Below are 13073 nucleotides of genomic sequence, written 5' to 3' on the forward strand. Positions count from 1 at the left end.
TCAGCAGGGAGGATCTCAGGTAACGCTCAAAGACAGCTTCCAACACTGCAAATAACTCTCACTCGGCAGAGATGGTATCAGCATATCTGAATAGCATAGATTTTCAAGTAGTCCTACTGATAGGACGACACAAACACCAACTCAGCTGATAAGAAGAAGAATCAAGGAAGTCATCAATAACCCCGGCGTGTCTTCTGGGCACTGGAGGGCGGGGAATGAATTGCTATTAGATGGCTCACTCTCAACATCCCTCAATCCCATCAGCTGACGTGAAATAGATTCCTCAGATTGCTACCAGCTGGTGGTTGGGTTTCTAGCAATTTTCTTGTTCACAGTGGAATAGAATATTATTCCAGTTACCACCAAATGCATTCTGACTATAGTTCAGCTTTTAATCTGTCCCCCCACCTCTAGCTCCTTAGACAGCAGGTAGACTTTTTTAATTAAAATAAAAGAAAAAAAGATTGAATTTGGATTGAGTAGCATAAAACACAATACAGCAGAGAAGCTATTTCCAGCTTCTTATTTTCTCCTAAGATAAAAAGACATATCTGTGCCTTGATGCAAATAAGGGTCTACAGAATGCAATCTCATTAATGATGCACTGGAAGTTAAATTGCTCTGCATAACATCCGCTACTCAAATCTTAATAAAGCAAAACAGTTTTGATTTAGCTGTTTATATTCTTCTTTAAAAGCCATTCTGAAAGACTTTCTGCAGCATCCTTTGCAAGACAGCCAAATGACGAGGGAAATTATACAAGTCAGAAGAGGCAAGAGGAGAAAAAACCCATCACATAAAGCAAAAATAAAATTGTCTTTTCTCCTCTGCGCACTATGCTTCCTCCTCCCTTTCTTACAGAAAGATGTCAAATTTTTTGGCATAGTTAGAAGACAGTAATGATAGCAGGTGGTATCTGTGTATTATTGTTTTTATTGTTAAATATCATATTGGAAGCTCTCAGTCATTCAATTTATAATTTATCTACTGTTAAAAGAAATGTGGCATTTTCTGAACTTTCCTCTAGTAGCTTAAAAGATATTTTCCTTATCTTTGTTTTTCTTTCAACATTAAGATTCTTGTTCAAATTTACCAGGCTGAAAACTGAACAGAAGTTCTACTTAATCTTCTCAAGCCCTTGTTTATTAACGTTTGGTTGGAACCAGCTGGCTATTTTAGCAATGTCAGGCCTTTCCTCAGCATGCTTTACATTATCTTTATAGCTAGCTAATGGTAGCATAAAGTGATGTTAATGTCTATGATGCATGTCTGTCCCAGCTGGGTACAAGCCTGGTTCCAATCCGTTCAGCTGGAGCTGGCTCACAGCTAGTACTAATACTAGAATCCACTGGCAGTTAAAAACAAAAAAAAAAAGAGAGCATTGAGTGAGCTGTCATAAATCCACTGCTCTGACTTCTTGGTCCCATTCATATGGAAAAGTCACATACTCATAAGAGTACACTGGCACACTGCCTTTTCCATGAACAGGGGCATAGAAAAAGCAATGTGCAAGTAAAGTATTTCACGTCATCTGAAGCTGCTGGATTGTGCATTTCATGGAGCAAACTATTTATACTGTATCTCAAAAGCAAGAAGTAGTACTTTGAAAAATACAATCCATAATTAAAACCCAGTTGGAATTAATACAATACAGACAATGACTAAGAACAGGGAAAACAAATGAACCAAAATTAAAAAACAGGAAAAAAGAAGTTGGCTGCTAATGGACTATTTTAACATTAACAATTGGGTAATTAAAAAAATTTGAAACTACAATAGCAATTATAACACATAAAATGCTTGCAATACTTAAGCAAATAAAGCAAAATCATTAAGGTCATTACAGTTGTGGATTTTTTTTTTTAAGACACCAGCAATTACACAAACTATTTTACTGATGCATTAAATACTCTAACTTCAAACTGTCGATCCTGTATCTGCTGTAGAAGGTCTCTGAAAAGATCAGAGCAATTGTTATCACCTGAGGTCTCAAAGACAGTCTTAGATAGAAAGGGAGGCAAATGGCCTGAGCAAGCCCTTGAGTTATAAGGCAAGTCCCGTCACAGGCGAGACCACAAACTAAGGAGGCACTACTGACTTCCTTCAGCAGCAGCTGTTTATGTGGAAGAATATTAGCATCTAGCATCTGTTCTGAGGCTCTCATGACTGACAAATTCAGTTGGATGATCCCCCAGAGTTTAACAAAAGATGGGGAACACACACAGACTGCAGGATCCCCAACCCAGGACATCTGTATCTTATCATTTTGACATTCTGCATTCCCCCAGGTGTGTGTTTTCTACTACACTGCAGTCTTCTGTCAAGACTGGAGCCTTCCAAGAGACTTCTGAAATGGGGATACTTGCAAAATTTAGTTCACTGTGCCAGTTAGCTACTCTTCTCATTTGGCTCTGCCTTTTCTCTTCCTGCTGTTTACAGACACTCAATACTGAACATCAAGGTAGAAGCCGAGACGAAAAAAAAAATCACTGTAAGCTTGATCACAGCAATAGCGTCAAAATCCTGGCCCGGACACAGCTTCTCTTCCCTCCCAGCTTTACAACTAAAGATACCCAGTTCACCAGAGAAGTAATAAAGGCATAATTAAAGTGATTACAATAGAAGCCAAAGGCTTTTTTTTTTTTTTAATCCCAGCCATAGCTGACAGTAGAAAAGAAACTAAAATGCCCTAAAATTATGCTCTTTGATACATCATTCTGTCAAAAAATGTAAGCAATAATAAATGTTGTATTCTAGGCAGCACAAGTCTCAGTAGTAAGAGATGCTTCACAGCAACATGGAAGCCAGGCAGAGTTTGCCATAATTACTACTTAATGCTGATGAAATATAAGCAAAGTCCTTCTGCACCCTTCTTCAGCTTCAAAGGTGGCCCCAAGTCATGTTCAACAAAAACACAGACAGGAAAAGAAAAAGGCACGAGGCAGTGAAGCTCCACAGGGCTGGGTTATCACCAGGTCATCACTCCTCTGGGCACTGAGCTCTAATCTTCTAATAGGGTTGATATTTTACGAACAAGGACATTAGATTGTCTAACGAATATTGCGTGCATGTGGTTTTTTTGTGTGTAAGGAGAACAGATGAAACTGGCAGCTTGAAACACTGAATAGTAGTTTCAGCTCAGTAGTATTGTTCACAGATTAATTTTCTTCTCTTCAATATTCACCAGGTAATCAGAAACAGCATACAACGTCTGCTTTAAAGAGCTACTCTGATTTTGTTGTGTTTAAACATTTCACTGGTGTTGTCCTAATTTTCTGAGCCAGGCAGAAGTTGACACCAGAGGGAAGAGATCAAAAGTTTCAGAAGCTTTTTTCCTTCTCTTGACATTGAACTGTCCAACTCATTTAACATGCAAATGACTGAGGATCTATGCAGACCTCAGTCGGGTAATACAGACCACATTAGAGAAGTACCTGGACACCTCATCGTCATGCGGAAGTCATGAGGAACAAGACACGTACTCAGCAGAAGCTGGTATTAAGACAGACAATACACGAGAAGAAACACAAGTGAGCGATCACGATGACTTGCCCATCTACGCTTTCTACACCAGCATTCTGCCCCATCTCACTTTTCACTGGACGGGCTCCTAAATCTAATCTCTGGAGAGCAATCAAATCCCCTCCACATAGCCTTGTCTTGACAACCACACTGAAAGAGACAGCTCATGTTCTAAAACCTGGTCACACTGTTCAGCTCTTAATCTTGTGAGGCCTTGCACTATAAACAGTTCAGTTACTCCCAAACACATTTTCTTCAGTTTGCTTTTTTTACATCAATGATGTTGCTACATAACTAACCAACAAAAACCATATACATTTGTTATATATATATAAACACTTTTAAACAGGTATTTTGTATTATATATTTATATATCTATTCCCCTTTCCGCACAGACATTCCAGCCCCATTGTTTTGGTGACCTGCAGTTTCAACTGGAAGTCAGCCCTATCCATCATCACGTCAAGGATAAAGACTGTTATTAAACAAACTTCGCTTTCCAGATCAGAACATGAAGAATACATTCTAGTACGTAATCTCTATTTTCAATACATTACCAAATCAGTCACTGCAGGTGACAGTACACTTTATCACATTTCCCCTGGAGGGGCTGAAAACTGCCTGTCAGAGGTGAGAGCAGAACAGCTTGGATGAAAGGCCTTTTCCTGCAGCTCCCTCCAGCTGACTTGTTTTGTGTGGGACATTTCATCTACTCCTCATGGATAAAGTGATTGATTCCTATTTCACAGGGATCTTATTGCACATAAACGACACGAGCTAACTGATAACCTGTCAGAGACTCTGAACTTGCTGGGAGAGTGACAAAAAGCTGTCACTTCAGTTTGTCCTTCAGGTCAGTCTGTATTACACACTTGGCAGTAGGGAACACAAGTGAGATGCTGCCACAACAGCCCTAACACAAGTTTTAGACACCCATGAAAGTCTGAGCCACTGCAGCAACTAGGATTTGCTGGACATAAACACATTTCCAAGACAGAAGTGTTGTCCCGATCATCAACAAAAGCAGCTCACCATTACTTCAGATACTATCACAAAGGCAGGAAGACGGAAAACTGTTCCAAATCTTAAGCTGACATTTTAGCGACCAGTCCAGTCTCTGTTAACCTTGTTCCGCTCTAATCAGACCTAATGATAGTCAAAATTGGAGGAGCAGCAACACTGCCTTCTTAGAAGGTAGTTCTGCAGCCACACAGGACTCCCCATAGGCACTGTCTGTCATATGTCACACATTCAACACAGAAGTACATTTAGCATAATGGGATAAATATTCATGACTCTCATCCTCAGCAGGTACAGGAAGATGATAAACTGAAAAGATCAGAAAGCTGAAAGTGCTAAGTATTTTTTCTGATACAGTTTCTTATTAAAAAAAGAAACAAATAAAGTTTAAATTGACATCATGAGATGCCACAGAGCAAACATTACACTAAAAGCATCAAACCCCAGGCATATTTAAAATAAGAGTCACACAAAGCTGTGGAAATAAGAGATTTTACAGTGTATGGTGGTTTCCAGCTCTCCCTTCTCACATCACTGTACCTGTATCATCGAGCGTATTGTCATCATAACAATACAGAGAGAAGATAAAAATTTCTTTTCCTGAAATGTGTACCTGAAAACTCAAACACTGTAAATCTCTCTCTAAGTGTGCAGTCAGCAATATTGTGTGCTGATATACCCCTCCCCAACAGCGCTTCAATAACACTTCCAATTTGGGTTTCCTCTTCATTTCACACCACTTTAAGAGCCAATCACTATTTGTTACACAACGGAAGAACATGTTAAGAATAGTCTTCAATCTTTACTTTGAACAGTAACACGGTCCAACAAAATAGCATCAACTACAACATTTCCTATTTACATAGAAAAGTAGCTTCCATTTATATACTGTGGTTCTCTCAGGAGTACTTCTAATTTCCTAAAATGACAAGTTAACATATCTTATAGAAACTGCTCTGCATCATTAGCTTGCCAAGAATTTAATTTCATCAGAGTATCCAACGCTAAGGACATGTCAAAATGAAGAAGTTAATCAACACAAACAGCTTCTAGATGATACTCAACAAGGAATTACGACCTGCATCATCACAGAAAGACTATTCAATTGAGCATACAATTCCCTATCGGCCAAGCATGGAGGAATGAACAAACAAAACCAACACGCAAATGACTGCCCTAACAAATAGTGTCAATTGAATCTCCTTTAACATCATTATACTAGCAGCCATTATGACTATTCTATTTACCTAAATTAGAACAAAGACACTCAAATTTACTTACTGCTTGCTAGGTCACACATTGACTATCATGGTTGCTTGAAAACATAGTAAGACTATTTTTTCTGTTTTCTTTTTCATTACAGATAGCATTCCAGTTGCTGAAAGCGGGCCAGGCAGCAGAGAACACAAAAGTCAAATCCTCTGATTACGGTCAAAAAGAATTTAAGCAACAGAAAAATTTTGGGAAGTCTCTGGTGGGATAATGAATTTTGTAAAGTAGAAAGTATAAATAAAGCAAAGCAGCAAACCCTGTGATTGCTTAACCTGCTTCTGGATTAAACCTCCAGAAACATAACCGATATGCTTATCTCTAAGCAAGCACACCACGCAGAAATATGCCTCCAGCATCTTCACAGCTGGCACATGTCTGCCTTTCTGTATTCATCCTTTTAGCCTTCAATCACCTTTGTTTCGCTTTCCCATCATAACATAGCAAGTTAAAAAATGAAAATAGTCTGACAAAATTTGAATTAAAGGCCTTTCTTAAACAAAAAAGACAAAACGCTTGCAGAAAAGTGGGAGAGTAGGGAAGAAATGACTGATCAGTCTGAACTACCAGCTGAAGGTGGTCTAACAACACAAAGTGAATGTAAACACAAGGCCTGTTAGTGATAGGGTGTCAAGAGATTGTTTTCACTGAAAACAGTAACCACTATGACCTTCTATTTTAAGCGTATGTGGTTTCCCAGAAGCATGCAGAAAAGCTGAGTGGGAGAAGGCCCTTCACCATGAGGTTGTCTAATAAGATTAATGCTACTGCAGAAAGAGTGCCAAAGCAGTAGTGCGTTCCTGGCAACTTATACCTGCTTATGGTCGTGAAGTAGGCATCTAAGAATTGATACATAGCCTGGAGATGACTTAGCCCTGGATTTCCATTCTTCTGAATCAGGCATAATGCAAAAAAAAAAAAAAAAAAAAAAAACAAAGGAGAAGGAGAGCAAAGATGAAGGACAAAATTTTCTGCCCGGATTTTTAGTTTGGGATGAGAAATCAAAAAAAAAAAAAAAAAAAAAGAGAAATCAGCATGTACACTTGCGCACACATGCATACTTGTGCAGTGGAAAGGATTACAGGCAATGTGGTTGGCACAATCAAGTATCCAAAGTCCTCTCTTCTGCTACAGAAACTTGAAGAAGTTAACGTATTTGTTATGTGCTGATTTTTTTTAATGTTTCATCAGAGATTACTGATACAGCCACTTTGACAGGAGTAATAGCTTGAAAGCTTTCAGCTGCTCTAATCCTGCCACAGCATGCCACCTCAGTGAGGAAAAAAATACTTCTGAGAATTTATGGAACCAAGGTTTTGTTTTCTCTGAAAACACAAGCTATACAGCCTTCAGGGTAAATATTGACTATGCCCTATTAGGGGAAGGAGTCACAAGCAGTTTTGCAGGAAGCAATGATTAAAATACATGATAACCTTCCAGTGTCTGAAAGGTGAAAAATAACAAAGGAAGTTATGACTAGAGTAAAATTAGGATATTACATGCTAATTAACAAACAAAAGAACAACTCTAGCTTTAGTTTGTGACAGGCTTCTGTACTGTTAGACTTCTGTGCTAAGAAGTATATGTACACCTCCGCTATTATCTGTCTCCCTTTGACATTGGAACTATGATGTTTTGTAGACTTACTTCAAGTCAGCTGCTAATAAATTAAATCCATTGTAAAGATGTCCTTCTGCTGAAACTTTCTTCAAGTAAGAGTAGCTGTCCAGATCTGCAGTCAAGAAGTTTGTTACAAGAGCACCTAAGAAAGAGAAGTACATAGAGCAACTCACATGTGTAAACTCACTATTCTGACAGGCTTGGTAAAATAAACAGAAAGACAAGATGCCTGTTACCAACAGGGTATAACAGTGGAAAAGAAACCCCAAAGCAAACCAGAACACCAAACAAACAGCCAGCCTTTAGAAGTCTCACAGCATTATACCACGTAACGATCACTGTTACACTGGGACTTCGGGTTTGTTTGTCCACTTCATTATTCTTCTATTTCTACTCCGTCATACCTCTTCCTTTTGCATTTTTATCAATCTTTGGCTGCATATAGTTTGTCAGGGCTGCCATCTTGCCTTTCTTACTGATTCCCAGCCAAGTCCCACCTTCTTTTCCTTCCTCCATATCCAGACCTAATGGAGTAAGTAAGAGTTAGGTTTTTGCATTTATTTAAAAAAATTTTTTTGAGCTTAAAGCAGTATTTCTTAATGCAAATATTGAGTCTTGATAAGGCTGGGCAAAATGCAGTAGGTACAAGACTGTCCTTCTGGACAAGTGATGTAAGCCTGCTTAAGTTACCCACCCTCCAATTCTGCACTATCAAATATTTTTTCCAAGCTACTGCAATAATATGAGACATAATGAGAAAATTAAATGTAAAAGCAAAATTATAAACTTTGCCTATATGCTAAAATACACATAAAACTTCAAGTAGGCTCAGAACGCTTGTTAGCTCAAAAGCAAACCTCAGAAGATCAATGTTATTTGCAAGTTTAAATACACAAGTCACCAGAAAAATTCAGAATAAGCCAGGTAACTGATCAAAATCTTAGACTCTGGTAGCAGTAAGTGACATAGAGGAGGGGGACCCACAAAAGTGAAGCCCCCAACCAAACCTCTTGAAAGAGAGAACAAGTCAGAAAACCCCCCCACCACTACCTATCTGTACTGAGTTGATGTTAGCCTGCAAGCATTTAATGGGTAAGAACTACTTCATATAACATATATACTGCTCAAAAACCTTTTAATTCTGAATCATCCTATCACAACTTTCAAAAGAACAGGTTATGGATCCTTATTCTGAAACTCCTTTTTTTCTTCAGTATCCAAAATGTCAATATCTACTTTAGCCATATCACATCTGTACACAATACTTTTACTACTGTTCTCTCCCTTAACTGAAAGGCACACAAAAGAAAAACACAACTTTATTAAACAGTGCCCAGCAATTAAAATATAGCCATTCCTGTTTTCCAAAACTGCTGGAAGTAGCAAAAAACCCAAGCCTTAATTCCCTTATAAATTGTACGAAAGCCATATAAAACAACAAGACATACTTACCACTGAGGATCTCATTGCTACTGTCCCAAAAATCTGCCGATTTGGATGGTCTGTGGTAAAATTCATCTCTATTAGCTGCTAGAATAAGCCTGAAGAAGACGAGAGGAAAAATATATTATTACTTACAAATAGGAACTTCACAGTACAGGCAGGAACTGAATCCAATTCTTGCCAATGAGCACTAGTTCATTTTAAGCATGAAATCATCCTTCATCCTCTCATCTTGCTTTTATCAGTCAGTGTAAAGGTCAAATTGATGCCTGACAACAGCCTTCTCTCTCCTTGTCTTGAGGTATTCAGCAAGTCCATCTTGTTGTGTGAACGAGGCAGCTGTTATTTCCAAGGAATAACGCTTACAGCTCCAGCGATTGAATTAAGATTGCATAAGCAATATTATGATTCCTCAGCACATGAGGTTACAGCTTAAGGAAAATTTAAAGGTAACCCACAGATTTACAGGAAACTTAAAAATAAAAATCAGAAGAATAAGAGTATTTTTTTACTGGATCATTACTTAGATTAAAAAATACTGTAATTACGTGATCCTAACTTTGACACCTAAAGCTCTACTTACGTGTTTCAAAGACACACGTCAGATGCTTTTGCAAGTACCCACAACAGAGATAAATTTGTGATCGTCTCAAGGTTGATCCTTTGAGATCCAGTTGATCCAGTCCAGTGGGGCTGGACTGAAATTTGTTTGAAGAAATGACAGCATGCTAAAGGAGGCAGAGAAGCAAAGGGAGAAGGCATAGGGTTTTGTGTCAATCCAGAGGTATTTTGGTGGGGCTTTTTTTCCCCCTCTGTTTTTTGTTGCTTCCTGGATGGTTTTGTTTGTTTGGTTGGGTTTTTTTGGGGTTTTTGTTTGTTCGTATGTTTGTGCAGTTGACTGCAAAGTTCTACCAGAAGAGTAGGACAAATAGTTGAATTGTTAATGAGAGTTGGCCTATGCAACACAGACACTACTAGCAGCCCTGAAGGCTACACAATCAGGAGGGTAGGAAGAGGTTATGAAAAAGAACACGCAAATGAAAAGTGCAGCCAGATGAAATCCATTATTTGTATTTAGAAATAAACACATCACTCCACAAGGCCAAGTGCTGTCCCAGCAAAAAGCATGCTGCAGTTCTTAATGTGCCACCTAAAACTTTGTAATTTTAGAAAACACGTACTTCATACTTCAGTAATTCTCTTTGTACTTTGGTAAATGGCATCCGCAGACTTGAAAGACCAAGTTCAAAATGATCTTTAAGAGGCAAGGGACATAGACGAGAGGACAGGTATCCTCAAAAGTTCCAGGTCTGGCAGCAATGCAGATCAGTCAAATTCAATGGTAATACCAGTTCAAAGCAATCAGTGAACGTAAAGCAGGTATGGTGTAAAGGGTCGGTACAGCCAGATGACTTCAGAGGAATGTAGTACTGTCTCTGTTCTTGGCCTTTGAGAAGCAAAAATGATTTCCCTGTCCATTTCACCCAGCAAAAGTTATTAAAACAGAGCAAGTTGTTCTGTGTTCTCCCTTATGGATCACACAAATACGCTGCAAACGTACGATACAGTAATTTCGTTAGCAGTGTCCGTACTGGAACACCACAAAGGGAAGTGTAGGCTACCCTGACTGTGCACAGCCATCTTTTCCAAGCGAAAAAGCTAACATTTTCTGCAATTCAAAAGCAATGGAAGACAGCATCAGAAACTAAAGCTAACGGCTTACTGCAACACCAAACAGATGCAGGGTATCTATAAATAAAAGCTTGAGTTAGAAATGGTACTGGGTTTCTTAAGCTTCCAAAGTCCTGCTCATTATCACCTGTAACATGGCTTGCTTTTATTTCAGCTGTGAGATTGTGAGCGTTCTCCATTCTCTCCAGCTACATTGCTTAGTATTTCATTTTCATGAAATGCCATCTTTCAGAAACCCGCAGATTTTCTCAACCAGTTTTTATGACCTTGCTCTCTTCCTCCCTGGCAGTTCCTCCTACCAGCTGCAATTACATTCATACAGCAGAAGCAAAGTTTGCTACACTGAACTAAAGTGAGATCATACAATTTTCATTCCAATTTTTAAGCACACGAGACTCAATCCCAATGAAATCTCATTACTTGGCATTCAAATATAGTTACATTTTCTGCAAGTTTCTGAACTTTACTGAAAATTAATCTCTTCATTAACACAGTATTTTAAAACACAATGAGGTGCCAGTTGTATATTAGAAATATCACAAGTAAGTAATTATAATCAGCAATAGAGAAAATGAAAAGGCTAACACTTCAATGGCATCCTTTCCGTACGGAAGGTGTTTAGTATTTTATTGTGCCCAAAGACACCATCTGTTGGAAAGGCTAGTGTATGTACATTTTTATCTTTCCTATGCTAAATAATCATAACATGGTTCATTTCAGACTTGCATTATTTCTCTCCTCCTAGCTGATTCTAGTCTTCACTCTATAGGCTTTCAGCTGGTTTATCAAATTTCGTCACCTCACTTGATCATCCTCTATTTATAGCATGCATCCTCCTCTTACAGAATTTTACTTAAACATCTCTACTGTTAAAAAATAGTTTGGCTGAAGTGCATTTATTTCTCATGCCCTGAAGCTCCAATTATACTTTGTCTTCAATAACTCTTGACACAAAGCCACACTTTGCTAACAGTATCTAAATACTGAAAATAAGCAAAGTCTTTCTGGTATGATTGAATATTCCTCATCTCAAATTTAATATGCAGGCTCCTAAATTTAGCACAGGGCTAGTATACAGGATTGCTATGATCAAAACATCTTCATTTTGTCTTTTATGAAACATAATCATCCTGAAAAGCAGCAGTATTAAGTGACCTTCATCTTCCAATAAATTGCAAAAAGCCTATTCAGCTATTTTTATAGCTGAAATAATTCAGCTGTATTAGGATTTACGTATTAAGATTTATTTTAATGTTGAGGGGGAGAGATGAAAACATGAGAAATCATTCCATTAAAGCAATTTCCTACGATGCAATTCAGTTCCATAAAAGAGACTCTGTGATTATAGCTCTGAAGCTTGAAACCTGTATTTATTTGTAAGATGCACACTGTATACTTCAGGAGGATGCAGAGGCAGCATGTTACCTTTGACAATAATACAGGACTACAGTAAAGCAGTGGTTACACCACACTAACTTTACTACAACTGGGCGTGTAGAGAGGAAAAAGGGTAGAACAGCAAGTTGCAAGGGTATAGGAAGATGGATAGGGACTAAAGTTATGTACCTGAGGTTAAAATCTGACACCAAGAACACTATGGCCTGGCACTGACCATCAAAACAGAGGGCTCAGAGTAATTTTTTCTCAGAAGTATAGAGCAAGACATTGCTTAACAGAAGGTACCGAGAAAGTTAAACACAATTAAGTATTCCTGCATTTGTGACAAAACTTCAAAAGTATTTTCCTATTTTGACACTGATAGCAAGTTGTTTTCTGTTATAAATCAATTTCCAACCTGATGCAATTTTTTCTAGCAAGCAAGCTATTGTAGGTTTTACTTTTAAATACTGATCAGGGTAAAAAGTTTACTTGGCAAATAACGGCACTTGACATCCAAAGGATTTTCCCAGGATCATCCCAACTGATGAATCTGTCTTGTGCCAACTAATACCAGAAAGACAGACCAAATAAATGGATCTAATAATTCAGCACCAGTTACATCATAAACAAAACACCTTTTTAGGCAGATGCAGAAAGGAATGCACTCCATGGGTAACTGACATTTTGGTTCTCATTTCCTTTCTTTCTGTAGAATGGCCTCTGCTTAAGCTTTTGGCTAAACATTTCATGCTCGTTACTTAGTTTATTACCTAAAATTTTAATTAATTTTAATCACATAGAATTTTAACATGAGTGTTAGTTTATTTTAATTGCAAGTGGATTTGGGGGAGGGGGAAAGCTAGGACACTTACTAAAAGTTCCTTATTCTCCAGCTCATAGCACTACTTGTTCTACATTTATTCGGCAGTGTAATCAGTTTGGAAGCAGCAAGATTTGGTTTCCAGCATTTTCTGAAATCATAAGTACTTAATTTTAGAACAACAGCAACTGAAGATCTTTAAGGACACCTTAAACTGTGAGGATACCTTGACCTTATCTATCCATATTTTAAAAAGCAACTGCACCTATTCACAAGCTAGCCAGTTCGGTCAAAAACACAACGGAAG

The 13073-nt window shown here is 38.1% G+C and overlaps 1 protein-coding gene across 1 annotated transcript in view; it reads right to left on the reverse strand.

Annotated features, from left to right (window-relative positions):
• TANGO2 (transport and golgi organization 2 homolog (Drosophila)) overlaps positions 1–13073 on the reverse strand; it is a 21369-nt gene that overhangs the window by 7978 nt on the left and 318 nt on the right. Inside the window, exons 2-4 of the mRNA XM_010135731.1 lie at positions 8884–8972; positions 7836–7955; positions 7459–7573 (exon numbers count right to left, since the gene is read on the reverse strand). Of these exons, the coding sequence (XP_010134033.1) occupies positions 7459–7573; positions 7836–7955; positions 8884–8972 (324 nt within the window). The remainder of the gene's footprint in view (positions 1–7458; positions 7574–7835; positions 7956–8883; positions 8973–13073) is intronic.

This window comes from Buceros rhinoceros, unplaced genomic scaffold (genome assembly GCF_000710305.1).
Source record: "Buceros rhinoceros silvestris isolate BGI_N320 unplaced genomic scaffold, ASM71030v1 scaffold44304, whole genome shotgun sequence".
In the NCBI taxonomy this organism is placed as follows: Eukaryota; Metazoa; Chordata; class Aves; order Bucerotiformes; family Bucerotidae; genus Buceros; species Buceros rhinoceros.